General features: G+C 50.9%; 3 protein-coding genes across 4 annotated transcripts; 2 read left to right on the plus strand and 1 right to left on the minus strand.

Annotated features, from left to right (window-relative positions):
* LOC118581120 (phospholipid transfer protein) lies at window positions 1-17458 on the plus strand. 2 transcript variants are annotated; one of them, XM_036183063.1, is made up of 16 exons: window positions 1-188; window positions 783-893; window positions 977-1076; window positions 3099-3227; window positions 3764-3919; window positions 4524-4587; window positions 4667-4730; window positions 5628-5719; window positions 8734-8910; window positions 8998-9057; window positions 12278-12442; window positions 12535-12602; window positions 16508-16550; window positions 16649-16712; window positions 16805-16881; window positions 17154-17458. In XM_036183063.1, the coding sequence occupies exons 2-16, from the start codon at window positions 794-796 to the stop codon at window positions 17274-17276; spliced, it is 1482 nt and encodes a 493-aa protein (XP_036038956.1). In that variant the 5' UTR covers window positions 1-188; window positions 783-793; the 3' UTR covers window positions 17277-17458. The 2 variants fall into 2 exon arrangements, with proteins under 2 accessions (XP_036038956.1, XP_036038955.1); XM_036183062.1 differs by lacking the exon at window positions 1-188 and having other exon boundaries at window positions 227-893.
* Window positions 17385-23416, minus strand: Ctsa (cathepsin A). The gene is made up of 15 exons (XM_036183064.1): window positions 23289-23416; window positions 22927-23105; window positions 22702-22813; window positions 22223-22273; window positions 22047-22133; window positions 21642-21797; window positions 21236-21327; window positions 20681-20765; window positions 20101-20192; window positions 19937-20012; window positions 19713-19855; window positions 19042-19117; window positions 18300-18389; window positions 18045-18149; window positions 17385-17829 (listed from the first exon to the last, which is right to left on the minus strand). Exons 1-15 carry the CDS (start codon window positions 23340-23342, stop codon window positions 17746-17748), a joined length of 1482 nt encoding a protein of 493 aa, XP_036038957.1. The 5' UTR covers window positions 23343-23416; the 3' UTR covers window positions 17385-17745.
* Window positions 22646-25866, plus strand: Neurl2 (neuralized E3 ubiquitin protein ligase 2). The gene is made up of 2 exons (XM_036183066.1): window positions 22646-24440; window positions 25407-25866. Exons 1-2 carry the CDS (start codon window positions 23699-23701, stop codon window positions 25520-25522), a joined length of 858 nt encoding a protein of 285 aa, XP_036038959.1. The 5' UTR covers window positions 22646-23698; the 3' UTR covers window positions 25523-25866.
* The last annotated feature ends 1076 nt before the right edge of the window (window positions 25867-26942 follow it).

A 26942-nucleotide genomic window follows, 5' to 3' on the forward strand; every position in this document is an offset into this window, starting at 1 on the left:
GCCAGCGTCCCGCCCCGTCCTCTCCCAGCCCCCGAGGAGGAGGGGAGAACAGCAGCCAGGAGGGGGATCGGGAGGCCCAGGCTTATAAAAGCTGCTGGACCCGCGCTGCCGCCAGACCCCGCCGCCCGGATCCCCTGCACTGCTTGTCGTCCCGCGTGACCGCGCCGTCCCCACAGCTCCAACACTAAGTGAGTTGGGGCGCGTCCCCATCGCACCCCTAGACCCTCCTGAGCCGCATGGCCACAGAACCCAGGTGGAGAGGAGAGCGGATATCCTTAAGGAGGGCGTTGGGATGGGGCACCAGGCCGAACGGGAGAGATTTAGGACCTGGGAGAGCCATGGGAGACGGGGAACTCAGGAGATAGCGGTCAGCCGGGCCACCCCTGCGCGGGGCCTGGGAGACCGCAAGCACTCAGCAGGAATGCGCGTGTGGTGGTTGCCATACCAACATACAAGTCAGCACACACCCTCCTCTGAAGGAAAAGGGAAAGTGGTGGTGGCGGGGGATGGGGGATTTCATTCTCCTGAGGTCCAAATTCGTCACGCGGATGTTGCACGAGGGAACGAATCCCCCAAGTCCTTTGGAGGCAGAGCGCAAGTCGCATCGCGCTTCGGAGCCTCGGTTTCTGCATCTAGCAAATGAAGACAAGATTATTGGTTCCGAGTGCCCCCGAACAGTTTTATGGAGAGTAACGGTCCGGGCCAGCACCCCGTTCTAGCTGCCCATCCAAGGAGTGGTTTTGAGCCCCTAGATGACACCTGCGACCCCACCCCGCCCCCAGGCCTGGTCGCCATGGCCCTGCTCCTGGCCCTCTTCCTAGCGCTCCTGGCAGGTGCCCATGCCGAGCTCCCGGGCTGCAAGATCCGCGTCACCTCCGCGGCGCTGGAGCTGGGTAAGGCGCGCAGCGGGCAGCGTGGACCGGGTGGGGCGCTCTGGCTGCGGGCGCAGGAGCTGAGGGTCTCCGTGCCACCTCAGTGAAGCAGGAGGGGCTGCGCTTTCTGGAGCAAGAGCTGGAGACCATCACGATCCCGGACCTCCACGGCAAAAAGGGCAATTTCTACTACAACATCTCCGAGTAAGTAGGGCCTAGGGGCGGGGCCTTAAAGGTGGTCCGGATGACCTGGGGACCCCTGGGGCTGGGCAGGTCGGGGCGTGGCCAATTAGACTGGGTGGGACTCTAAGGAACCCGTGGGGCTACTAGGTAACGGATGGAGGTAGGCGGGCCCAAGAAAGGGGAATACGAACCAGTAGAATTGAAGCTTGGACCAATGAACTCTGTGCAGATGCGCTGGAAGAATTTGCTAGCGGATGAGAGTGGAGTCTCAGCATAGGGTGGCGCTAAAAGGGAGGAAGTTTAGCTGTGTGATGACTTAAGGTGGTGGAGGCAGGGTCAAAGAACCAGGTGGAAAGCTGATCCGGGTATTCGGGGAGAGGGGAGACGGTTGGGTTGGGGCAGAATCACAAGTTAAATGCCAAATTAGACTTTAAAACTCAAAACAAAGCCGGGCGGTGGTGGCATAGATGAAGTGAATCTCTGAGTTCGAGGCCAGCCCGGTCTACATAAGGGCTATGCAGAGAAACCCTGTCTCAAAAACCAACCAAACAAACAAAAAGCCAAACAAACGAAAAAAACCACAACGAAAACAAGTCTAGCGATCACAGTTTGCGCAGAGGATGAGATGCAAGCAATAAGATTATAGACCTTTTTATTTTACTTATTTTTTTAAGATGTAATAATTTATTTTATGTGCATTGGTGTTTTTGTCATCAATCATGTCTGCATGAGGGTGTTGGATTCCCTGGAACTGTAGTTACAGAATTGTGAGCTTCCATGCGGGTGCTGGGAACTAAACCCAAGTCCTCTGGAAGAACAGTCAGTGCTCTTAACCACTGAACCACCTCTCCAGCCCCTATTTATTTATTATTGGGCAGTGTCTTATCATGTAGCCCTGGCCAGATTGGCCTTCAACCCACATTGGCTGGTCTGCTTCTGTCTTCTGAGTGCTGGAATTAAAGGCATGTGCTACTATGCCCAGTTTTTGTGTTTGTTTTTTTTTTGGGGGGGGGGGTTCAAGACAAGGTTTCTCTTTGTAGCTTTGGCGCCTGTCCTGGAACTTGCTTTGTAGACTAGACTGGCCTTGAACTCACAGAGATCCACCTGCCTCTTCCTCTCGAGTGCTGTGATTAAAGGCATGTGCCATTTTTTTTTCTTAACAAAATCCTCTGTGTGTGTGTGTGTGTGTGTGTGTGTGTGTGTGTAATTTGATATAAATACATATGGATGTATTTATATTACAATATATACATACAAAAGGATCCCTTGGGCCCACAAAGTCAAGATCAGTCTGAGTAACAAATGGAGACTCCCTGTTTTTTGTTTTATTTCAAGACAGGGTTTCTCTGTGTAGCCCTGGCAGTCTTGGAACTCGCTCCGAAGACCAGGCTGGCCTTGAACTCAGAGATGGCCTCCTTCTGCCTCCTGAGTGCCGGGGTTAAAGGAGTGCACCACCACACCTGCCTTTTAAACATAAATAAATACATAAGAAAAGAAGGGGCTGGAGAGATGGCTCAGAGGTTAAGAGCACTGGCTGCTCTTCCAGAGGTCCTGAGTTCAATTCCCAGCAACCACATGGTGGCTCACAACTATCTGTAATGAGATCTGGCGCCCTCTTCTGTATACATAATAAAATAAAATAAAATAAAATAAAATAAAATAAAATAAAATAAAATAAAATAAAGTAAAATAAAGCTGCGCAGTGGTGGCGCACGCCTGTAATCCCAACATTCAGGAGGCAGAGGCAGGTGGATCTCTGTGAGTTTGAGGCCAGCCTGGTCTACAAAGCGAGTTCCAGGACAGTCTCCAAAAGCTACAGAGAAACCCTGTCTTGAACTCCCCCCCCCAAAAAAAAAGAAAAGAAAAGAAGGCTGCTTAACCTCTGGGTCCAGAGAGCAGATCTCTGAGTTACCCAATCCAGGTTGGGCGCTTGAGGGGCAAAGGAAAACTCCTTCCCACCCACCCAGCTTCCCCAGCCTGAAGTTGGAAGAGGAGGGAGGAGTCCTTGTGCTGGGTGACTGACCAGACACCTGCCCTCTGCAGTGTGAAGGTCACACAGCTGCAGCTGATCTCCTCGGAGCTCCACTTCCAGCCGGACCAGGAGCTGTTGCTGCACATCTCCAACGCATCCCTGGGGTTGCACTTCCGGAGGCAGCTTCTCTACTGGTTCTTGTGAGGACCCTGCATGCTCGGGGAGGACCCTGCACGCTCGGGGGTGGGCTTGGTGCCTGGGGCCCAGTGTCCACTAGCCTTCCCAGGTTTTAGTTTCCCCAGTAAAGAGTGGGGTTTGGTGGATGTCTGGTAAAGATAAGAAGGAAGTATGAGGAGGATTTATGAGTCTCCACCCCTAGCTGAGGAGCTGTGGGCAGCGGATGGCTGTGAGGGAGGGGTGAGGGGAAGTCATTTTTCTAAAGTGTTGTGGATGCTGGTACTTTGAGCAGACTCCAGTTAGTAGCTGCAAACCCATGCTTATGCAAACAACACTAAGTAAACTCATTGGATCATAAAAATAAAGCCCTGAACGTCAGGGGTGGTTCATGTTGGGGAGAAGGGTTCAGGCGCCGAGTGGGATGAGAGGGCAGTGGGCACATATATGATCAGAAACATTTTGTGAGAAAAGAGGTATCCTGTTGTATGGGGTAAAGAGAAGGGTAGTGACACCTCAGTTAATCTCCCAGAGGGGTGAACATGAACCCCCCCTTTGGCAGCTATGATGGAGGCTACATCAATGCCTCGGCCGAGGGCGTGTCCATCCGCACAGGTCTGCAGCTCTCCCAAGATCCCACTGGTCGGATTAAAGTGGCCAATGTCTCCTGTGAGGCCTCTGTCTCTAGAATGGATATGGCCTTCGGGGGGACCTTCAGGCAAGTCCGAGCCCCGGTACCTGCCCACCTTTGGAGCCAGGCCCACAGGCTCAGGGAGGGAAAAGTACAAAGCTTGGGGATCCCACTGGATGTGTCCAACCCTAAGTCCCCCACTTTCTGGCTGTGTGAACTTGGGCAAGTCACCAAAGCTCAGCACGTCAACGTCTTCTGGAAGATGGGAGAAGAACAGGAATCTATTTTGCCGGATCATCATGAGCAATTGTTAGGATGAGTATGCCCCGGTCTGGAGCTGGCTCAGTGGTAGACTGTCTAGCTAACATTCACACAGCTCTGGGTTCAAGCACCAGCACCTGAATTTAGAAAATATAAACTGGAGCCAGGCGTGGTGGTGCATGCCTTTAATTCCAACACTCAGGAGGCAGAGGCAGGAGGGTCTGTGGGTTGGAGACAAGCCTGGAGTAGGTTATGAGTTCTAGGCCAGTCTGGGCCCCTCTCCAGCTTGGGTCTTGGAGAATTCTGTGGAGGAGCTGGCTGGGACTAAGGGGTCCTTGCACCTGTTTCTTCTGGGCACTGTCATTTTTCTGGGGCCTGGCTTGTGGTCAGGGCAAGGGCTGGGCTAACCCAGGCTCTCCTCTCCTTGCAGGGGGATATATAACTTCTTCTCCACATTCATCACTTCTGGGATGCGGTTCCTCCTCAACCAGCAGGTGTGGGCTGTGGCGGACCTGGGTCGCAAAGTACGGGTGGCCTGGCTCTGAGAAGCCCTGACTCTGGCCTTGTCCCCAGATCTGCCCTGTGCTCTACCATGCTGGGACGGTGCTGCTCAACTCTCTCCTGGACACGGTGCCCGGTGAGTCAGTGCTAGTGGGCCCAGGAGACCTGACCCAGGACTGAACCAGGAGCTAGGGGTAGAAGGAAGCTGTATGCTGCTGTCATACAGCCTTGTAGAACAGGCCCCTCCCAAGTCCAGCCATGGAACAGTCCTGGGTTCAATGTGTCACTGACCTGCAGTCTAACGTTAGGTAAGAAAACTTCTCTCTGGGCTTTTGGTTTCCTGGTTTGACTGGCAATACCTCCCCCAGGGTTGTCAAGGTCATTAGTATGCACTTGCTGATCATGGGGCCCCATTTGTCTCCAGCTTCCATTTCATGGGTGCTCCACTAACATAAACCCCTCCTTCCTAAGCCGCTGTGTCTGTCTACGGTGGATCAGCGATTTTGTCCCATCAGGCACAGTGGGTCAAGGGCATCAAAAAGGAAGGAGAAATGACTCCTTTGCCATGTTAAGCATTTTAAAACACATTATTATTAAGTGTGTGTGTGTGTGTGTGTGTGTGTGTGTGTGTGTGTGTGTGTACCCATGTCATGGTGTATGTGTGGAGGTCAGAGGACAACACTGTGGAGTTGATTGTCTCCCTGCCTTTGTTTGGGTTCTGGTGATTGAACTCAGGTTGCCAGGCTTTAGAGGCAAGCTCCTTTACCTGATGAGCCATTTCACTGGCTCCTCCTTTTCGATCTTGTTTAATGATTTGATGAAAATTTCCAGTAGTCACGGTAGTGGGGGAACGTACACTAGCTGCATTACTGAGTGTGTACACCACCCCAGGCTCCCGGTGTTTCCCACTTTAAGCCAATCTGACCCTCATAAGAACCTTGTGAGGGAGGAGTGTCACTGTTTATGAAGGAAGGACGGAGAGGTTGAGACCCGGTGCCACCCAGCTTGGAGTGACTTGAGGCCCTTCCTGCAGTGCGGAGTCCTGTGGATGAGCTTGTCGGCATTGACTATTCCCTTGTGAAGGATCCTGTGGTCTCCAACGGCAACCTGGATATGGAATTCCGGGTGAGCTGCCTGGGTTGGTTGCTTGTGATCTCTGACTGCCAACCAGCTTCCTTTCTTTCTGTGGCTGAGCAGGGTTCTGCAGGGCTAACTCTACTCTGTTATGGCTTCCTGCTGCTGCTGCTGCAGGCTTGGGTTCAGCCTCTTGGATCTGGAGATCGAGACCCACCTTTTGAACCGCATTCTGTGTCTCTCTCTTATTTATTTATTTATTTTTTGGAGCTGAGGATCGAACCCAGGGCCTTGCGCTTGCCAGGCAAGCGCTCTACCACTGAGCTACATCCCCATCCCCGAATTCTGTGTCTCTATAGCTCTTGCCCAGCTGGGCCCCTCAAAGGTCCTTGCTTCAGGGACTTGCTTAATGCCCTGCCCATCCCCTGCCTCTCCCAACCCCGTAAATCAGGTGCCGAGTCTTCTTCTGGTTTCTGAGGGGGACTGAGTCCAAGTCCTCCATGGGTACCATGGTCTGAGGGTGTTCAAGTTCATTTAAAATGGTGTCCCATTTGTGTGACACATAGCCTGTACATGTCCATTGATAGATACAATAGTGTGTGTGTGTGTGTGTGTGTGTGTGTGTGTGTGTGTGTGTATGTGTGTGTGTGGCTCTTAACCACCGAGCCATCTCTCCTTCCCCTAACTGCTGCTTTTAATTAGAGTTGAATTTGTGGGTGTGAAAATCTAGCTGTATTATTAAAACATTTTTTTTTAATTTTAGAAATACATATTTTATTATAGAGAACCTAAGAGATGGAGCGAAGAGTCCCTGGATGGCAGGAGGGGTCCCTGGAAGTAGGGTAACATTTAGTGGCTAGTCTGGGGCCTTTTTAGAGGTCTGATGGTGGGCACTGGGGTGAGGTGTGGGGAGAGGGATGGGCAGGCCAGCTGTCCAGGTGAGTCCTTGCTCTCAGTCACTTCTGTAGCTATGGCCTCGCTGGAGGCAGCAGTGGTGGAAAACCAGGTAGCTGGGAGCAGAGCACACTCCTGTGTCCCTCCTCCAGCCAGGACATCCTCATAACTGCTACTTTGGGGTCCCTGCCCTGCTTGGCCTGTTCCTACTTCCTATTCTCATCTCCCACCCCAAGGGGGGCTCTAACTGCCTTTAGGGAATTTGGGTAGCTATCAGTCTGGCTTCTTTGAGCTGAGTGGATTGTCAGGTGTGCAGTTGGTGTGCCCCTTCAGTGGGCCCTGTCTAAGGGAACTTGAGGGTTCCTCAGTAGCTCCGTTTGTTCCACAGATGGATTAGTGAGGGTCCTTCACTGGTACCTGGATAGTAACGTGATGTGGGGAGTAAAGGATTGGGGAGAAATGGATCTGGGGCACCTGCATGAGGAAACAGTTCCCTTCCAGTGGGAACAGGCAGGCATTTCTACAGCTCAGCATTACAAGCTCTCGGCAGAGGACCAGGACACAGGGCTGAAAAGAAGGTCATGTTAAAAATGTTTGAATCAAAATCCTTTAGCATCCTTAAAAGGTTCAGGCCCCATCCATTCGTGACTGGCTCGGTGGACTTTTTTTCCTCTGGCCTTCAAGTCTTGACTGGAGAGTGATGAACCCAGACTCAATCTTCCAGCCATTCTGACAGCTGGAATGGCTGGAATAACAATGTGAGGTCTCCCTTCATTCCTTCTCAGGAAATCATCAAGACACAGGAAATACTGGGGCATCTCTGAATTTGATGGAGGCCTTTCTTTTGCCCAAGGTGGGCTTAGATAGGGGGCTAGAGAGAAACTGGACAGCCACCAAAGCCACCCTGAGCCAGAGGTTTCAAGGTCTGTTTGGGTTTTTTTTAGACTATGTAGTCCTAACTGGCCTGGAACTCCTTTGAAGATCAGGCTGACCTTTAACTCACAGACGTCCGCCTGCTTTTGCCTCTGGAGTTCCGGAATTAAAAGTGTGCCCCACCATGCTTGACAACTTTCAGGTTATCTCACAAATTTGAAGAATGAAATGTGTGGACCACAGGAAGTGACTTTTACAAGTTTAAGTATTTTATTATAGGGAGAGGGAGAGAAGGCAGGGCTCCTGTCGAACAGGATTAGGTCCCAGGAAATAGGGCACCCCGGCTGAGTTTGTTTGATGGACATGAAGACTGGTTGGTATGTGACTACCTTTGCTCCTTCTTTTCTGTGGTCAGCAGCAGAATATTCTAAAGACTCTGAAGATCAACTGGCATAAGTTCAAATCCTGATCCCACCCCGGGCCAGCAGCATGACCTTAGGCAAATTGCTTCACCCATCTGTGCCTGTTTCCTAATAAGTTCGAAGAGCAGAGTGAGATAACATGCCTCTCAGGGCTGTGGTGTGGACCAAAGGAGCCTCCTGTTAGACTGAAGGAAGCATTCATGGTGGCACATGCGGGTATATTCCAACACACAAAAGACTGAGGCAGGAGGATTGCTATGATGAGCACAGCCAGGGCTACACAGGAAGACCCCATCTCAAAATCATACAAGCAGAGGAGGGTCCTGAGTACCTGGAACTGGGCAGCCAAGATGGATATGTAAATACGGCTGTGATTACTGTTGGCTAGTATACAAGAGCACTCAGAACTCTCCTGTGCTATGTTATATAAGGGTCCTCTGTGCCTTTCTTTCTTTGTCTCTTTGCTTCTTTTTGGGCTTATTTGTGTGTGTGAATGCTTTGCCCACTCATATGTAAGTGCAGTGATGTGCATGCAGTACCTGTGGAGGACAGAGGAGGGACTCAGATCCTCTGGAACTGACAGACTGTTGAGCGACTATGTGGGTGCTGGGAATTGAACCCCAGTCCTCTGGGAGAGCAGCTCATGCTCTTAACATCTGAGCCATCTCTTCAGCTCCATGCCTTGCTTCTTGTGCCCTCTGCCATATTCCTCCTGTGTTCCTAGCCTCTTTGCAATGCTTTTTGAGAGGAGCCCGTGACCCCCGATCCCTCCACCACCACCCAGAACAGTCACACAGTCCAGTTCTCCATGAATCCTGACTATGCCTGGCACAAATCCAATCTGCCTTGACCCTGACCCTGAACTCCCAATCCCAGGGAACATTCTTCCCCCTGACTGAGGGGAACTGGAGCCTCTTCAACAGGGCAGTGGAGCCACAGTTGGAGGAGGAGGAGCGGATGGTGTATGTGGCCTTCTCTGAGTTCTTCTTCGACTCTGCCATGGAGAGCTACTTCCAGGCGGGAGCCCTGGAGCTGACGCTTGTTGGTGACAAGGTATACCAGACTTGTGTGAGGCTGGGTAAGAAGGGCCCATGATGGAGAGGCCAACAACCCTGTCTCATTTTTAACTCCCCTGTTCAGGTGCCCAGTGACCTGGACATGCTTCTGAGGGCCACCTATTTTGGGAGCATTGTTCTCCTGGTGAGTATTGGCTAGAGGCAAGGGTGTGGCTGGGGTTGGAGGTCATGCCACGTACACAAAGTGAGGTGGTAGGTGGAGGGTACAGCTGGGGATCTCCAGTGCTGGCCATAGAGGAAACAGAAGGCCTGGCCTTTGGCCTGTGACCAAGTCTCCTCACCTTGCCAAGTCTATTTCCCACTCTGTGAAGTAGGGTTGGCACGTCCTGCCATGTCACCTTCACAGAGCAGCTGTGAGGTTGGGAGAGAACCCGAGCCTTCCCAGTGTAGGGGCCTTCAAGGTTGTTAGCACACTCATTTACTTACTTTTATTTAATGGGGGAGGAGAGAGGGGATGACAACATTTATTTGTTTGTTTTGAAGCATAAATATATTTGTAACAAAAGAGTTTGTGTATAGTTTTGAAAATCTACAACTTCTTGTTAAATTCACATTTGCACTTCACCTTTTCAAACAAACATTTTTTTTTAAAGATTTATTTATTTAGGGGTGGGGTAAAAAAAAAAAGATTTATTTATTTAGTATACAGCATGTATGACTGCAGGCCAGAAGAGGACACCAGATCTCATTACAATGGTTGTGAGCCACCATGTGGTTGCTGGGAATTCATAATCATTATTTTATATAGATATAAATATGTAAATACAACATCGAGTTCAGTGGTCCTTCAGCATTTTTCCACTTAAATTTTTTTTAAATATAAAAACAGGTTATAATTCCAAAGACCAGGGTTATTTGAAACTAGAAAATATTTTCTCTGTAGAAAATAGTAAAAATTATAACATTTTCCAATAAGCCTTTTTAAACCAAATGATAGCTGAATTATACATATAAATATTGATTAGATTCTGGGATACAGAAGAAACCTATCTTCATCTGTTCAGAGAGCTATGTTTTACTTAAGTTATGTAAGCAAGATTCCTATTCATCTTCCCCTTCACTGTTTGATGTACAGCAGACATTTTTCTATAGGCTAATCCATAATCTAAAAAGATTTTAGCTTCCCTTTTTGAAAGTACAGCCAGCATATTTTTTCAGCAGCTTGATACAGTACAAATTCTTATCCTAATAGTGAAATGTATGACATTTAAAAACATGTTTAGGGATAAAGCTCACTTGGTAGGATGCTTGCCTCTGAGTTCTATCTCCAGTCTACAAACATTTTTAAAAAATATATACTCTGTGGGGCTGGAGAGACAGCTCTGTGGTTCAGGGCACTTGCTGCTCTCAAAGAGAACCCAGGGTTTGGTTTCCAGCATCCACACAGTAGCTAACAACTGTCTGTAACTCTATTTCAAGAGGACCCAGTGCCCTCTTCTGGTCTCTGAGGGCACAGCATGAATATGGTATACAGACCTACAATTTTCTAAGCGATAGGAATTTGAGTCTCAGTGACTCCAGGTCATGCTGGCCTCCTCTACACCCATAACTGTAGCTAGATGTTTTCCTGTGTCCTGCCCGGCCCTGAGGTCCTGCAGCTGCTTATAAAATAATCACTCAGAGGCTTAACATTAATTACCAACTGTATGGCCTATGGCAGGCCTCTTGCTAGCTAGCTAGCTCTTTCATCTTAAATGAACACATTTCTATTAATCTATGTATCGCCACATGTTGCTTGGCTTGACCTGTGTCCCATTCCATGCTGCTCCTTGGATGGCGGTTTGCCATCTCCCCCACTCTCCTTTCTCTCTCACTCTCTTTCTTGGATTTTCCCGCCTGACACCATCCTGCCCTGCCATAGGCCAATGCAGCTTTATTTATCAACACATCAGAGCAACACATATTCACAGCGTATAGAAAGACATCAGATTGTCATGAGCGTTCTTTTTTTGTTTGTTTGTTTTATGAGACAGGGTTTCTCTTGTGTAACAGCCAGGGCTATCCTGGAACCCAGAACTCACTTTGTAGACCAGGCTGGTCTTGAACTGCCTGGCTTGTGAGTTTTCAGTGAAGTAACACCATGTCATTAGAACACCACTTGCTAGGGAGTACATGTTCAGCAAAACAGCTGCTGCTGTTAACTGCGGTCATTGTCATGGTCAATGCAATGGCTGAGTAGTTACAAGGAAGACTGTATTTCCAGGCTGTCTGACAGCTCTGCAGCTGAATAACCACACAGCCTTGCACAATCTTAGTCTGTCTGCCTCAATTCCCTGGAGGGAATGGTTCAGTTAGCAAAGTGCTTGCCTTAAACATGAGGACCCGAGCTTGGATCCTCAGCACCCATGTTAAAAGCTGGGAGCAGCAGCCAGTCACAGCTCTGGGGAGGATACAGGAGGACCCCTGGGGCTTGCTGGTCAGTCAATCCAGCTGAATCGGCGAGCTCCAGGTCCAGTGGGAGGCCCTATCTCAAAAAATAAGGTTGGAAGTGATAAAGAAAGATACCAAAGTTGACCTGTAGCAAGAACATATGTTCATGCACACACACACACACACACACACACACCACAGGCACATATACAAAATAAGGATAATAATACCTGGCTCATTTGGTTGTTCGAGACTTAAGTGAGCTACTGTGTATGTGTGCTGTGGTCAGAATTATACTTAAAGGAATGTTTGTTTTTGAGATTGGATCTCATGTAGCCCAGGCTGGCCTCAAATTTTATACATATACATGCATACATACATACGTACACACACACACACACACACACACACACACACACACACACACACACACATATATATGAACTCCTGATCCTCCTGCCTCTACCTCCCAAAGACTGGGATTACAGGTTTTGCTACCACACCTGGCTCAGAATCACATTTAGCAATGAGTAAACACATGCATTTAATAGTGTTACATGGCCTGTAGAGCAGCTCAGAGATGAGGAGGCAGGGCTTGGGATGTTTAAGCAAAAAGGTCATCCCTGGGGAGCCCCAACTGGGATTTGATTCTGGATTAAATATGTAGAGGAAGAAGGAAGGGGGAGTCAGGTGTGGGATGGATACTATCACCCCAGCACTTAAAGGCTGAGTCGGAGGAGCTCTGGAGTGTCCAGGGTTTCAGGAGCAGCCTGCAACATCGAGAGCCCATGTCAAAAGAGAAAGAAGGAAGGACACTATTTTGACCAACTCATGGGTGCTGGTTGTAGGTCAGAAGGGCGTGGGGTGATGCCACACAGGTCTGTACTTGCAATCCCTTGCTTCCCACCCTCCCCAGTGCTCACCAGGTAACAGTTTGGGGTCGTGACCTGCCTTCCTTGCTCTGTCCTCCCCAGAGCCCCTCAGTGATTAACTCCCCACTGAAGCTGAGGCTGCAGGCCGTGAGCCCCCCACGCTGCACCATCAAGCCCTCGGGCGCCACCATCTCCGTCACTGCCAGTGTGACCATCACCTTGGCCCCGCCCATGTTGCCGGAAGTCGAGCTGTCCAAGATGATCATGGTATGGGCCCCAGAATGAGGGTGCCTGGGGGTCAGTGAGCATTGGGCCGTGAACCTTTCCTGTCCATCATGTCTCCTCGTGTTCTTCTTCAGGAAGCCCGTCTCAGTGCTAAGATGACACTGCGAGGCAAGGCACTGCGAACGAAGCTGGACCTTCGCAGGTACACAGTCAATAAGGATCCTGGGGGGCTTCTGAGTCTTAACATCTCCAGGTCTTAACATGTCCCACAGAGCCATGGGGCTAAAACTGAGCTATTCCTGTAAGCCTCCAACAAGCTGGGGTCTGACCTTGTTAGTACATACAAAGTTGAACTGGGTGTACATGCCTTTAAACACAGAACATAGGCAGATGGATCTTTGTGAGTTTAAGGTCACTCTGGTCTACACAGTGAGTTCCAAGCTAGCTAGAGCTACATAGTGAGACCCTGTCTCAAAGTGAATGAATGAATGAGTGAATGAATGAAAAGAAGATTTTAACTCGGGGCTGGAGAGATGGCTCAATGGTTAAGAGCACTTCCAGAGGACCTGAGTTCAATTCCCAGCACCCACACGGCAGCTCACAACTATCTATAACTCCAATTCCAGATGATCTGGCATCCTCACACAGACATACATGCAGGCAAAACACCAGTGCACATAAAATAAAAATAAATAGATCTTAAAAATAAAAGATTTTAACTCAAGGATGCAGAGATGCTTCCTGTGGTAAAGTACTTGCCTTGCAAGCACAAGGACCCCAGTTTGAATCCCTAGACTCCCTGGGAAAAGCTGAACACGATAGCACATGCCTTTAATCCCAGTGATGATGACCAGACGAGGGTGGACCTCTGTGAGCTCAGATGAGAACTAGCCTGGCCTATGTGGTGAGACTCCAGGCCAAGGAAAGACCCTGTCTCAAACAAGAGGTGGAAGGCACCTAAGGACCAAGACCCTGGAGGCTGTCTTTGGACCTCCACATGCATGCCATGTACACACACATACCCACACCTACACATCCACAATCTACCTTACTTTGTAGCCAGTGATGATCCTGCTTTCATCTCAGAGTGCTGGGATCACAGGCACATACCACCATGTCCTGTTTATGCAGAGCTCAGGAATTGAACCCAAGGCCTAGGGCGTGCTAGAGGACAACACTATACCAGCTGAGTACATCTCCCCAACCCCCAAAGTGCTTTGATTTTTTTTTTTTCTTTTGAGACAAGGTCTCACTATGTAGTATTGGGTGGACTGGCACGCGGTGTATACCAAGCTGTCCTCAAAGTCAAAGAGATCTGCCTGCCGAGTGTAAGGATTACAGGCTTGTGTCACCATTCCTGGCTAACAGTGGTTCCTTTTTTTTTCTTTTACTTTTTTCTTTTTTTTTGTGGAGCTGAGGATCGAACCCAGGGCCTTGCTCTACCACTGAGCTAAATCCCCAACCCTAACAGTGGTTTCTTAAAGCAATTCCTCTGTACACTCCCAGCGTCTAGAAACAGGCAAAGCAGGTATTATTAGAGACCAGAAAATTGGTTCAGTAAGGTCAAATGACACACCTGCAGGCACACAGCAAAGAGAATGGGAACACTGGCTAGGGCATCCACCTCTGCTCAGCGAGTGCCGTTGAGACCTTGAAGCAAGTCATTTTGCCTTTCCAAGGCTCATTTCCTGCTGTGCTAAATACAGGGGAAAATACCATCTACTCTCTAGGGCTGAGTATTTAGCGTCATTGCCCCTGGCTATGTACGACTCTCTGCATGTGCATAGTCCTAATTAAACAGCACTTAGGCTGAACGTCACAGTTCATTAACTAGTGGCTACATTGTAGACAGTGCAGATACAGGGGCACTCCTAAGGTTTAGGCTCTGAGGCTGAAGTGAGACAAGGCAGGGTAGCGGGGCAGTGGGGCCTTGGAATCTAGAGGCAGGGTCTAGTCCACACAGCCAGATGACTTCAGGTGACTTACGTCACCTCTCCAGCTTCAGTTTCCTCATCGATGAACAATTTCTAAAAGTCCCAGATTCTCAGGGCTGTGAGTGAGGACTGAGTCACTCTGTGTGCAGTGTTGCAGCTTGGCCCGGTAGGTAATTCTAGCACGGAGGTAGGGAAATTGCAGTGGGTTTGAGGACAGCCAAGGCTAACCTACATAGCAAGACTCTGTCTCAAACATCATCAACAACAAAAAATCCCAAGAACTGGAGAGAGAGCTCGGCTGAATGAGTTCAAGGATGAGGACCTCAGTTTGATGCCTAAAACCCACCTAAAAACCTGGGTTTAGAGACAATGGCTTGTAGCCCCAGCACTGGGGAGAACGCAGGATGCTTGGGGCTCCCAAGGCACCGGGCCTAACCCAGGAGCTTCAGGCCAATGAGAGATTCTGTCTCAAAACAACACGGTGGATGGTGCATGAGGAAAAATGACCTGAGCTTGACCATCAGCCTCCACGTGCACACATGCATACACACACATACACCCCACGTGCATGCCCCAGCAGCATATGTATGTATGTATATTTATGTGGCATTGGGAAATGGAACTGGGCTTTATACACGCTAGGAAAGGGCTCTGCATCTCCAGCCCAGCATTTCAGCATTGTTTTTTTTGTTGTTGTTGTTTTGTTTTTTGTTTTTCGAGACAGGGTTTCCCTGTGTAGCTTTGGGCCTTTCCTGGAACTCACTTGGTAGCCCAGGCTGGCCTCGAACTCACAGAGATGCACCTGGCTCTGCCTCATGAATGCTGGGATTAAAGGCGTGTGCCACCACCGCTCGGTTTGTTACTTTTTTTTAAACCCCCTTCTTGAGACAGGGTTTCTCTGTATATCCCTGGCTGTCCTGGAACTCACTCTGTGGATCAGGCTGGCCTCGAACTCAGAGATCTGCCTGCCTCTGCCTCCCAAGTGCTTTTTTTTTGGAGACAAGGTCTTAACATGTAGGCCAGGTTGACCTAGAATTCACAGAGATCCTCCTGCCTCTGCCTCCTCCTGAGTGCTGAGATTAAAGGCCTGTGCCTCTGTGGCGGCTCTCAACTTTGTTTTTTAAGGTTTATTTTTGGTCATAGTTTGTTTTTAATTATACATATGTGTGTGAGAGTGTGGGTATAGGCATGGGCGTGTGGGTGCCCAGAGGCCAGGAGCACTGCTTCCCCTTGGAGCTGGAGTTACAGGCAATTGTATACTGTCTGAGATGGGTGCTGGTTCCCTAGAGCAGTATGTGCTCCTAAGTGCTGAAGCCTCTCTCCAGCCCCCTAGTTTTATTTATATATGTGTTGTGTGTATATGCCATGTGTACATGGGTATCCGAGGAGGTCAGAAGAGTGCTTCAGATGTCCTGAAGTCACAAGCCATGTGAGCTGCCCAACTCAGGTGCTGGGAATTGAACTCAGATCCTCTGGAAGAGTAGGAAACACTCTTAACCTCTGAGCCACCTTCCAGTATTGTGTCCCCGACCCCTTTTTGATAGATCTCATGATGTAGACCAGGCTGGTCTCATACTCTAAGAAAACCTCCTGCCTCTGCCTACTGAGTGCTGGCGTTAAAGGAGGGAGACACCAGCCTGACTAGCTTTTCTTTTTAAAATTAATTTGCATATGTGTGCTCCTATGTGCACATGCACTTATGTGTGTGGGTAGTCGAGTGCCATGGAGTGCATCGATGTGGTCAACAGACAATCTGCGGGAATCCCTAGGGGTTGGACTCAGGTAGTCAGGCTTGGTGGCAGGCGTCCTTACCCACACTGTGCCCTTTGCAAGTCCTGTTTTAATTTCTTGAATAAGCTCAGTATCTATCTGACAGGGAGTCAACAATGTTGAATGTCATTGGATAAAACAAGCCATACTCGCAGGCCTAGCAGTAGAGGCCTTGCACGTAGGCATTCTTGACAAATGACAAGTAGCAGACTTAAAGAAAAGGGGCTCCAAAGACAAGAGAGTCCCTCAGGGACGCACCCCCGGGCAATGGCAGCTACAAGGAAAGTGGAAATATGAGTTGGTGGGACCTGGAAGGCTGGCACCTGGGGCCATCTTTTAGGTAGGGCTGAAGGAAAGGATGTCCCCAGGTTTCATGGACACAGGGCACGTTTCTCTCCTACAGGTTTCAAATCTACTCGAATCAGTCAGCGCTGGAGTCTCTGGCCGTGAGTTGGGAATGGCAGTGGGTGGGTCTGGGCCTTGGGGCAGGCTGGCAGCTCACACAAACCCACCACCCATTTCTGTCTGTGCCCTTTGCCCTCAGCTGATCCCACTGCAGACCCCGCTGAAGACACTGCTGCAAATTGGAGTGATGCCCATGCTCAATGGTGAGGGCTGAGGGTGTGAGGAAGGGAGGGGGCGGGGAGGGCAGAGGCGAAGCTGGGGGGAACCCCTCTGAGCTTGCCCCTCTCACCCACAGAGCGCACCTGGCGTGGGGTGCAGATCCCCCTCCCTGAGGGCATCAATTTTGTGCGTGAGGTGGTGACGAATCACGCGGTAAGTAGACTGTAGGAAGATGCACACCAGCGCCCCCCAACACCCCAGGGCTCTCTGCCCCCAAAGCCCTTCTCCAGTTGCTCCTTCCTTTTTTTTTTTTTTTTTTTTTAAAGTAGTAAGGGATTTTATTCAGAAGCAAAGCCGAGGTATAGAGGAGACTCATCGCAAAGGAGCTGGAGCCCCTGAGATTTGCCAAGTCTTTTTGTGTTTGTTTGGAAAGGCTGTCTCCAAACTACTGAAGGAGTGAGTGAGACTCCCTGTCCCCTTCCCAGGGCTTCCTCACCGTTGGGGCTGACCTCCACTTTGCCAAAGGGCTTCGAGAAGTGATTGACAAGGGCCGTCCCGCCATCGTTGTGGACTCCGGCGTCCCTCCACCCTCGACAGCAGCTGCCTGAGTCCTTCCTCCCACCCGGGAGCTGGCGTTGAGGAACTGTGTCTTCTCAGCAGCGGCCCTCCCCCTTCCCATTCACAGCCAGTAGTGTCCCCAGTGCCACAGAGAAGAATTCGGTTTGAAGCTATACCCGATTTAATTTCATGATCAGTCAACTGTCAATTACAATCCATCCATCCCTCTCCACGGGCTGCCCTAGAGCTCTATTGGGGTCCTGGGACGGGGTGTTCATTAAAGCAGGTTGGGGGAGGCCAGGCCACTGCACTGTGATGGGGGACAAAGTTCTCACTGCCCTTAGGCTGTCTCTGTGAAGCCCTGAGGCCCAGCCTGGAATGCACAGGGCTGTGGGAAGTCAGACAATGTTAGAGCAGGATCTGCCCCACAGGGGCATTTGCCATAAAGGAGGACCTCTCCACTGAGAGAGGCTGGGAGGGGCTGAATGAGGTACAGAGGACTTCCGTGGGTCTGTCTCTTCAGTAAGGTTCCTTGTTCAAGAAACGAGAGAACATGGTGAAGGCAGCTCGGGGTTTGTCCGTGGGAACCATGTGTCCAGCACCCTGGGGAACGAGGCTTTAATGAGATTTGGATCCCCAATATTTATCACCCTTCACCCCTGCTATTTCATCCCAAGACCTTTCTTCTCCTCCTCTTCACCCTGAAAGCCTGCCCTGATGTGCTAATAGTGACCCAGAAAAAAGAAAGGCCAGAGGGTAAAGATGGGAGGGCCCGCCACATTCCCTCTGGCCTCAGCCGTCCCTCATCAGAGTCCTACCTTGATGGTGAGGTAGGTGATGTAGGAGAACTCCTTCACAAAGCCGGCTACCTGCTCTCCACTCTCCCCATAGTCCACTAGCCAGGGCCGACGCTGGACCTCCATCTGTCCCATGGGGAGCCATCAGCCAGTGGCTCCCGCCATCCTTGTTCACAGCTGCCCCTCAGGACTAGAGTCCTCTCCAGGTTTGCCCTTTGCAGACTGCAGTCACTCCTGGCATACCGCTTCCCCCGCCCCCCCCCAGCACAAACGTACCTTCTGGTTGAGGGAATCCACAAACCACTCATCCCCCATGAAATTGCAGGCCATGTCCACATCGCCATTGTATAGTAGGATCTGGTATTTCTGGAGTAGAAGGGGAAAGCAGAAGTGTGGTTTAGGCCCAGGCACCTCAGCCCTCCCCTGGTTTAAGCCCTACCTTCCTGGGAATTCGGAGGCCCAGCTAATAACAAGAACCTGAAATTCTCATGTTTTCTGATCGCATACAACATATCCAGTAAGCACCAACCAGATGCTTTTACCATATAGGGAGGAAGATATCACCATACCCCAAATGAGAGTCTCATCATGGAGCCCAGACTGGCTTAGAACTTGAGGTTTCTCCTCAGTCTCCCCAGGGCTGGACTTACAGGTATGACTTACCATGCCCAGCTTATTAGGCTCATTTTTTTAAAAAAAAGATTTATTTATTTATTTATTATGTATACAGTGTTCTGCCTGCATGCCAGAAGAGGGCACCAGATTCCATTACAGATGGTTGTGAGCCACCATGTGGTTGCTGGGAATTGAACTCAGGACCTCTGGAAGACTAGTCAGTGCTCTTAACCTCTGAGCCATCTCTCCAGCCCTATGAGGCTCATTTTTACAGACAGAAATGCAGCTGAGAACACATATGACACTTTCCCAGAGCAGGGCGTACTGGCACACAACTGTAATCCCAGTATTGGAGAGACATGCTGCTCTGAGAGCCTATGGCTACAGTGATGTACCCACATACCTGTGAGCTGAGCAGCTTCAGGTACTGGGAGTTCATGCTCTGGTAGAGACGATGGTACTGTAAGTTCACCACAAAGCTGCCGGCAGCACATGCATGGGACACAGAAAAAAATAAGAACAGAGGAGGATAGTCAACAGTCGCCCCTTTCCAATTCCCAACTGTGGGTAGACCACCTCTCTTGAACTTATCTGAACGGAGCTGGCATTCAGAGATTCTCAACCCACCCAACTTGGAGATGTGTGGGAGCATCCTTTGGCTGTTACAATGGCTGGGATACAGCTGGCATTTAGTATGTAGGGTCCAGCAGGTGTGACAGAAAGAGCAGGCAATGACAGTAGAGCATGGGCACCCACCAATCAGGAAAGACCTCACTGGGCTCTGATGAGCCAGGGTTATCACTTGAAGGGGTCACAGAATGAACTGAGTAGCTCTGGGTGGCTATGGAGTGGCAGGTAGGATAGTGTCTCACTAAATGTCAGAAAAGGATCTGCTATTAACCAATGTGGCTACTTCCAAGTTAATCGTCTGAATGCCAATCAAGATGGAGGTCAAGGCGTTTAAACACCCTGCACAACTAATTTTCACACCACCCACTTGAGGAGCCCTAGCTGTGAACCCTGTGAACCCTGCTGATGCCACCTCCTGAACCACGAGTGGCCACAGAAGCTCACTTGCACATGTCCCAGCGGGGCAGCTTCTCAGGGATGTGGAGGGCCTTCCGAACATACGGGTTGTTGAGGTAGGTGGAGGGGGCTGTGGTGTTGGTGCAGGGGGGATCCAAGCGTACCTTGTTCCCAGAACGCAGCAGCAGTGCCTGGGGGCACGGACACAGGGTGAGGGCCTTTACTTATCTGCCACGCCTATTCCCCCAGGGAAAGCCCATGCCCCTGCATACCTGATGAAATGTCTTCTTGAGTGGCAGGCGAGTGAAGAGGTTGCCAAAATCCTGGATCACAAGAGTGTCTCCATTTCTGTGGAGGGGGGGGAATGGGAGGGAGATGGGTAATGGGCCTCTAGAGACTGTTGGGACTGGCCCAAGGCATAACCAGCAGCACCTACCTATCACTGCCGGGGACCCCACCAGCACACGGGGCGTAGAGATTGTATATGTTGAGGCCAGATTTGCTCACAATTTGAGACACTTCCTGGAGCTGTGACAATATACCATTATGTTTTTGGACCCATGGTTCTCCACGACCTTACCCACTTCCCTCAAGATTAACTGCTCTTCTACCTCATCCGCTGTCTCCACCCTTCACCCACTTTTTTTCACAGGCAGAGAGCCCAAAGCTCACTGGAAGCGATCTTCCAGGCCTGGGTCCAATCCTAGCACCACTGTTCCTTGCCACGTGACTTAAGTAAGTGGCTTAAGAATCCTTGGCTTCAGTTTCCTTGCTGGACCTAGCAGAGACCACCACAGTATCGGGAGGTCCTAGACAGAAGGGCTGTGGGGTGGGCTGGAGCTACAACCCAGTTGGTAGAGTGCTTGTCTCACACGCCTGAGGCCCTGGGTTCAATCCCCAGTACCACCAAAGAGAGAAGCAGCGGAGCTGGAGAGATACGGGGTTCCCAAGAGGAGTGACCAGTGTCTCAGGACCAGAGTGGAAGGGCTGACGCACAGGAAGGGGCGGGTCCTCACATTGTTGATGCATTCTTGGTCTCTGTTGTCGTAGAAGTTACACTTATTCTGAGAGCAGCAGTGAGTCTGGAGCAGAGTCCAAAGCCTGTGGGTCAGAAAGTGTGCAGAGGTGCTGAGAGATCCCTCCAACCTCTCATCAGACCCTGACCCCAGGGGAGAAGAAAGACAGAGCGTATGGGAAGTAGGCTATCAAACCCAATCCCCAAGAACCTGCCTCCCTAGTCCACACAGATAGCCCTCCTCAGGGCTTTCTTTTTCAGAAAGAAAAGATAAATGTTTTTGAGAGCAGGCTTTTCTAGGTAGTCTGAGTTCAGGTAAGTCCTACACTCAGTGTGTAGCCCAGCTGCCCGTGTCCAAGTGCTGGCTTACGGGTGTTTATCACCATGCCCAGCCTCCTCACTGCCTTTAAATCTTCCTCTCTATTCCTGGCCTTTAAGCATCAAACCGTTTGGCCAACCCCACCTACTCATAAACCAGAGCAGGAATGTCATGTGCCGGAGGACAGATCTGAGATCTCATGACTTGCCCCACCCTAGACATTACCCTCTCTCATACCTGTTCCCCAGAAGACCATGGTAGTAGGCAAAGTAGACCAGAGAGTTGTCATTCTGTTCATAGGAGGCAAGTCCATTGCCCACAGCCAGCCCCTGCAAAACACCCAGGGTCCTCAGTTCTTCTGAAGGGTGAGAATGAGGGGGACCCTCCCTTGACCTACACCCAGACCTGCAATCTAGAAGCTGAAATCCAGAGTGGTGTGTGGGGGTGGTGGGTGGGGGAGGTCAGTCAATCTAAAGAATGTAAGTGGTAACCTGGCAGGTAAGCTTCAGGTAGCAGGAGGCATGCAAGCTGATGGAGTAGTCAAGGGCCAACTAGTAGGCTATGAAGGAGCACCTAGGCTGACCTGACGAACCCAAGGCCACGGCCCCAAGGCATCTCCCTCCCTCCTCTAGCTGCCTTGCACCTGAAGGTTCATGCTGGGATCCTGCATGACCAGCACGGCCAATGTGGGGATGTAGATGCCAGCATAGCTCTCTCCCGTCAGGAAAAGTTTGTTGTTCTTGTACTCCGGGAAGAGGCGGAAGAAATCTTTAAGAGCTTCAAAATTGTTCTGAGCCACCTGGGGATGGGGTGATGGAGGCGTCAGGAGACCTGATGCTTATTTACGCTGTAAAGATCTTCAGAGATGAGTCCAACCCACTTTATTTTGTGCAAGAGGAAGTGACTTTGTTATGAGCCTACCACAGAGCATATGACAGAGCCAAAAGTGGACGGTGAGGCCATACCCTCCCCCACCCCACCCCCCATCGAGCCACCTTTGGGGAAACAGGAGGAATGGTGCAGGCAGGCAGGCAGGCACCAGACTCACCTCCGTGTCATTGGTCACATACGTCTTGTCATCTGAGTAGGAAAAGCCCACTCCGGCTGGGGACTCGATATACAGCATGTTGGCAATCTGGAGGGGAGGAGGGAGTGAGCAGAAGGGGGTTCCCCACCCCTTCAAGTACCCAGACACCCCCACAAGACCCGCAGCTGCAGATGTACCAGGTTCCAAGAATAGGGGTTGTACTCCAGGGTGATGCCATCTGGCTGGATCTAGGGAGGAAAGACACAACTGTGTGAGTCCCAATCAGCAGCTGGGAGGAAAGAGCCACACTGCTAGGTTCTTTACATACTGCCACACTCGTAGAGAGGTACAGAAAGGTAGTCAAGGGTCAGAGAAAACAAAACAAAATAGAATTGTGGGTTTTTCTTGTTGTTGAGACAGAGTTTCTGTGTGTAACAGAGCAGTCCTGGAACTGGCTTTGTAGACCAGGCTGACCTTGAACTCAAAGATCCACCTGCTTCTGCCTCCTGAGTGCTGGGATTAAAAGTGTGTGTCATCACCGCCGGCTCAAAATTGTTAAGAAAGAAAACAAACTTGGGAAGCCACAGGTTCCTTCTTCCTCCCTCTTCCTGCCCTTTCCTTGTTTCCAGCCCCTCCTACCCTCTCTCACAGCGGGAGAGAACAGAGGTCAACTTACCAGGAAGGGGCCATGCTCTGTAAGGAACCCATCTAGGGAGCTGCAGCCAGGACCCCCATTGAGCCAGAGCACTACGGGGCTGTTCTTTGGGTCTTTCTGCGACTCCACAAACCTGGGAAGGGTACAGGGCAGGACTGAAGCAAGAAAGAGACCCTGTCCTGCCTGGGGTCATCAGAATCCGCCCGCTCAGTTACCGTGCCCTCCTCGGTAGGCAGGGCCGCATACCAGTAATGGAAGTGCTTGGAATCCGAGGCTCTGAGGTAGCCTGAGTACTGCTCGAAAGAGGGCTGCTTGGCCAGGCCGGGGAGGCAATCGATTTTATCCTGATCCGGAGCTGCTTCGCCCCGGGACATCCAGGACACAAGCAGCAGCAAGAGCAGTGGAGACAGCGCGGCTCGGAGCATCTGCGGGAGGAAGCGTCGGCAGAGGATGTTTACCAGTCTCCCCGCTCCTCGGCGCTTTGGTGCAGCAGTCCCAGGGGAGGAGCTGGTGCGCATTTCCCCGGGAAGCCCTCACCCGGGTTCAGCTCCCGGCCCCAGAACCTCGTTCACTGCCCATCAATCAGTCCAGTCCGGGAATCTCCTTACCTCTGCTTCCCTGCGTCCTTGCTCTCCAGGAGGCGCCGGTGGACTGGAAGTCATGTGTAGGCCTAGTCACGTGAACTTCTGCATCACGTGACAGTTTGCTCACGTCCACTTTTTGGTCTGCGGGCCTGAGGGTCGGGAGCGGTCAGTTACCAGGTCAAAGTGCACTGCCCCGTGGATTATTAGCTAGGGTGTCAGGGACCCGATGATCCTGGTGTTGACAGCAGGGTTTCCCAGGCTCCTGGGGACTTGTTACTGGCGAGATGCCAAGAGAGCGGCGCTAGGACCCCCGGGCTGAGCAGGGGTTAGTAGGAAAGGGGGAAATGCCTTACATGGTCCCCACCGCGGTCACCATCTGAGCCTGCCGCCCAAAATAGCCCTTGGCATGAGCTTGCTTGCCTCATGGCGGCGAGATGGCTGCTGCCTCCGAACTCGTAGGGTCGGGTGGCCCACGGGAGTCTGCGCGTCCAGAGCCCCCTCCCACCCGCTTCCATCATGTGCATGGAGCCAACATCCGCGTGGACCCGTCGGGGACGCGAGCCACACGCGTGGAGAGCTTCGCCCACGGTGTGTGCTTCAGTCGCGAGCCCCTTGTCCCGGGCCAAGTATTCCTAGTGGAGATAGAGGAAAAAGAACTGGGCTGGTGCGGGCATCTGCGTCTTGGCCTGACCGCTCTGGATCCGGCCACTCTGGCCGCTGTGCCCGAGTTTTCACTGCCTGACCTGGTCAGCCTTGGCCACAGCTGGGTCTTCGCCATCACACGCCACCACAACCGCGTGCCCCCGGAGGGTCAAGCAGATGCAGAACCAGCGCCCCCCAGCCGCCCCCAACCCCTCTTGGTTGAACCCTACCTGCGCATCGAGCAGTTCCGAATACCCCGGGATCGCCTGGTGGGCCGCAGCCGGCCAGGACTCTATAGCCACCTCTTGGACCAGCTCTATGAACAGAACGTGCTGCCTCCTACAGCGCGTCGTAGCCGCCTGGGTGTTCTCTTCTGCCCGCGTGAGGATGGGACCGCCGACATGCACATCGTCATCAACGGGGAAGACATGGGCCCCAGTGCCCGGGGGCTGCCTGCTGCCCAGCCCCTCTATGCTGTGGTAGATGTGTTTGCCTCCACCAAGAGTGTGCGCCTGGTCCAACTGGAGTATGGCTGTACGTATTCCATCCCTGTGTAGTGTGACCTTCTCCTGGCTAGTAGGACCAGGCACCTGCTAGGATTCCACAGCCAGCTAGTAAGGCCTTAGATTGTCCAGCACTAGTTTTGAAGATGGAGACTCTGGCTTCGCTTAGGGCAGCTGCTTGTGATTTTGCTCCCATTACTCTTTGGCTGTGGGCCTACCTCGGTACACTCATCTCAGCTGCTTGACTAAGACCCTACAGGTCCCTTTTAGTTTGGGTGATGTTTCAATAGTAGGATAGGGATTTTTTTTGTTTGATGTTTTGTTCTGTTTTTGTCCTGGAAACCAAGTCAGGGTCTCATGCATGCTAGGCAAACATTCTTGCTGTGTCGCACACCCCAGCGCCTAAGACAGGGATTCTAAAACCAATTTTAGACCTGGGGCTTCTTGAGAATTTTGTGCACTTTTATTTTTGGTTTTCTGAGACCAATTCACTCTGTACCTCAGGTTGGTCTGGAACTTGGTAGTTTAGGCAGACCTCAAACTTTCAGACAATCCTTTCTGCCTCAGCCTGCTGCAGGTTGAGATTAGAGTCACGAGCCAGCACATTCAGGTATGAATTGTGTCTTTCTTAGATGTTCACAGATTTAGGACCTATTGGTTTAGAGCCATCACAGACCCCAGACTGAGAACTTTTAAATTCCGAGGTCTGGCTCATTGTAGTCCAGTAAACCTCTGGTCACGTGTCATGAATTTGTTGAACTGGAACCTGCTCTGTACTGGGCTGTGAGTAAAGGCAGGAGTTAGGCCGTGTTATAATGGCAGCAGGTGTATTCAGAGTCTCAGAGGTGTATGTCAGCTGTACAAGCAGCCCGCCCTACCAGGCAGGCTGAGCCTGAGCAGAAAGTCATTTCCAGGCTGATGGCAAATAAGGGACCAAGACATAGATCTTCCCAGTCCTAGTGTTAACTCCCCCAGATTGACAGACATCTCTCCACAGTGCCATCTCTGCAAACCCTCTGCCGTCTAGTGATCCAGAAGAGTGTGGTGCACAGGGTGGCCATTGATGGGCTCCAGCTGCCCAAAGGACTGAAGGATTTCTGCAAGTATGAATGAAGACCTGTGGTCACCAGAGCAAAGCCACAGAAGTGCATCCTGCTTCCAGAGCAGTGGCCAATCTGAAGCTGGCCACACGGCTAACAATCTGGGCCGGAAGTAAATAGCTGGTGTTGATGCTCTGAGCACTGGAGGTCTCCTTGCCTCTGCAGCCTTGGAAGAGGCACTGCTGGAGTCACCAGGTCAGAGAAAGTGTTTGAGAACCCCCCTAGATCAGGGCTCCCTGGTGTGTACACCCCTTTGAATTGTCTGGGGGCACTTGGTGAGTGCCAATGCCCCACACACGCCCTCCATGTTCTCCTTTGGTTTGTGGTTTGTCAGGGAATTAAAACCCAGTCATCGTGGCTTTTTGTGTTGTCTTGTTTTAGACAAGGTCTTACCTGCAGCCTAGGCTGGCCGTAGACTTCCATATTCTGAGATTAAAGGCATGAACCTCCATGCCTGACTTGACACTGTTTTTTTTTTTTTTTGTTGTTTTTGTTTTTTTTTAAGAGTCCCTTCAGAGAGTCTAATACATGGTCAGAGTGAAGAGGCATTTCACTAGATCAGAGGTTTCACCTTTGGAAAAGATTGTATTTACTGCTTTGCTTTTGGTGTGTTTGAGACAGGGTCTTACTCTGTAGCACAAGCTGATCTTGAACTGTGGCAGTCCTCCTATCTCATCCTGAGAGTACAGGTATGACCTCCTGGTTCTGGCTTCTGTCTTTTGCAGTACCAGGGATTGAGTTTAGTGCCCCATGCTAGCTAGATGAGTGTGTACCACCAAACCACAGTCCCCGGCCTCACCCAACCCTTTAAAGGCGAGGTCTCTATGTGGCTCTCGCTTGTGTGAAACTCACAAAGACCTGCCTGTCTTTGTCTTCTGAATGCTGGGATTAAGGCATGTACCACCATGCCCAGCTGCCAGCCCTTTTTTTATCATTTAGGACAGAGTCTAAGTTGCTCATGCTGACCTTAAACTTGTTATCCCTCTGCCCCAGCTTCCCAGGTAGCTGGATTCCAGGCCTGTTCCATCAGGCCTGACTATACTGTCTTCAGAAACTTCAAAATATTGGTACAAAGGTCTGTCCCTGGGATTCTGTTAGCTGCTAAGATGGAGCAGGACCAGGGTCAGGCTGGAGAGATGGCTCAGTGGTTCAGTGTGGTGATATATTGTGTACACTAATAAACTTGTCTGAAGATAAGAGAACAGAGCGAGCTACTAGATTAAATATAGAGACCAAGCAGTGGTGGCACATACCTTTAACCCTAGCACTCCGGAGGCAGAGATTCACCTGGATCTCTGTGAGTTCAAAGCCACCCTGGACTACATGAGATTGACTCAGTCTAGGAGAGAAAACAGAGCCAGGCAGTGGTGGAACACATCTTTAATCCCAGTATTGGGAAGCACACAAGCCTTTAATCCCAGGAAGTGATGGCC

Source organism: Onychomys torridus, chromosome 4, assembly GCF_903995425.1.
Source record: "Onychomys torridus chromosome 4, mOncTor1.1, whole genome shotgun sequence".
NCBI lineage: Eukaryota > Metazoa > Chordata > Mammalia > Rodentia > Cricetidae > Onychomys > Onychomys torridus.

Excerpts from the sequence above, each read along its gene's own strand:
- LOC118581120 (XM_036183062.1), top strand. The coding sequence starts at position 683 with ATGGAGAGTAACGGTCCGGGCCAGCACCCCGTTCTAGCTGCCCATCCA. Across the intron at positions 894-976 it reads CTCCGCGGCGCTGGAGCTGG|TGAAGCAGGAGGGGCTGCGC; the intron begins GTAAGGCGCGCA and ends GTGCCACCTCAG. Across the intron at positions 16,713-16,804 it reads AGTGATGCCCATGCTCAATG|AGCGCACCTGGCGTGGGGTG; the intron begins GTGAGGGCTGAG and ends TCTCACCCACAG.
- Ctsa (XM_036183064.1), bottom strand. The coding sequence starts at position 23,342 with ATGACTTCCAGTCCACCGGCGCCTCCTGGAGAGCAAGGACGCAGGGAA. Across the intron at positions 21,328-21,641 it reads ATCCCAGCATGAACCTTCAG|GGGCTGGCTGTGGGCAATGG; the intron begins GTGCAAGGCAGC and ends GGTGTTTTGCAG. Across the intron at positions 18,390-19,041 it reads TGAAGCTGCTCAGCTCACAG|AAATACCAGATCCTACTATA; the intron begins GTATGTGGGTAC and ends CTTCTACTCCAG.
- Neurl2 (XM_036183066.1), top strand. The coding sequence starts at position 23,699 with ATGGCTGCTGCCTCCGAACTCGTAGGGTCGGGTGGCCCACGGGAGTCT. Across the intron at positions 24,441-25,406 it reads GGTCCAACTGGAGTATGGCT|TGCCATCTCTGCAAACCCTC; the intron begins GTACGTATTCCA and ends ATCTCTCCACAG.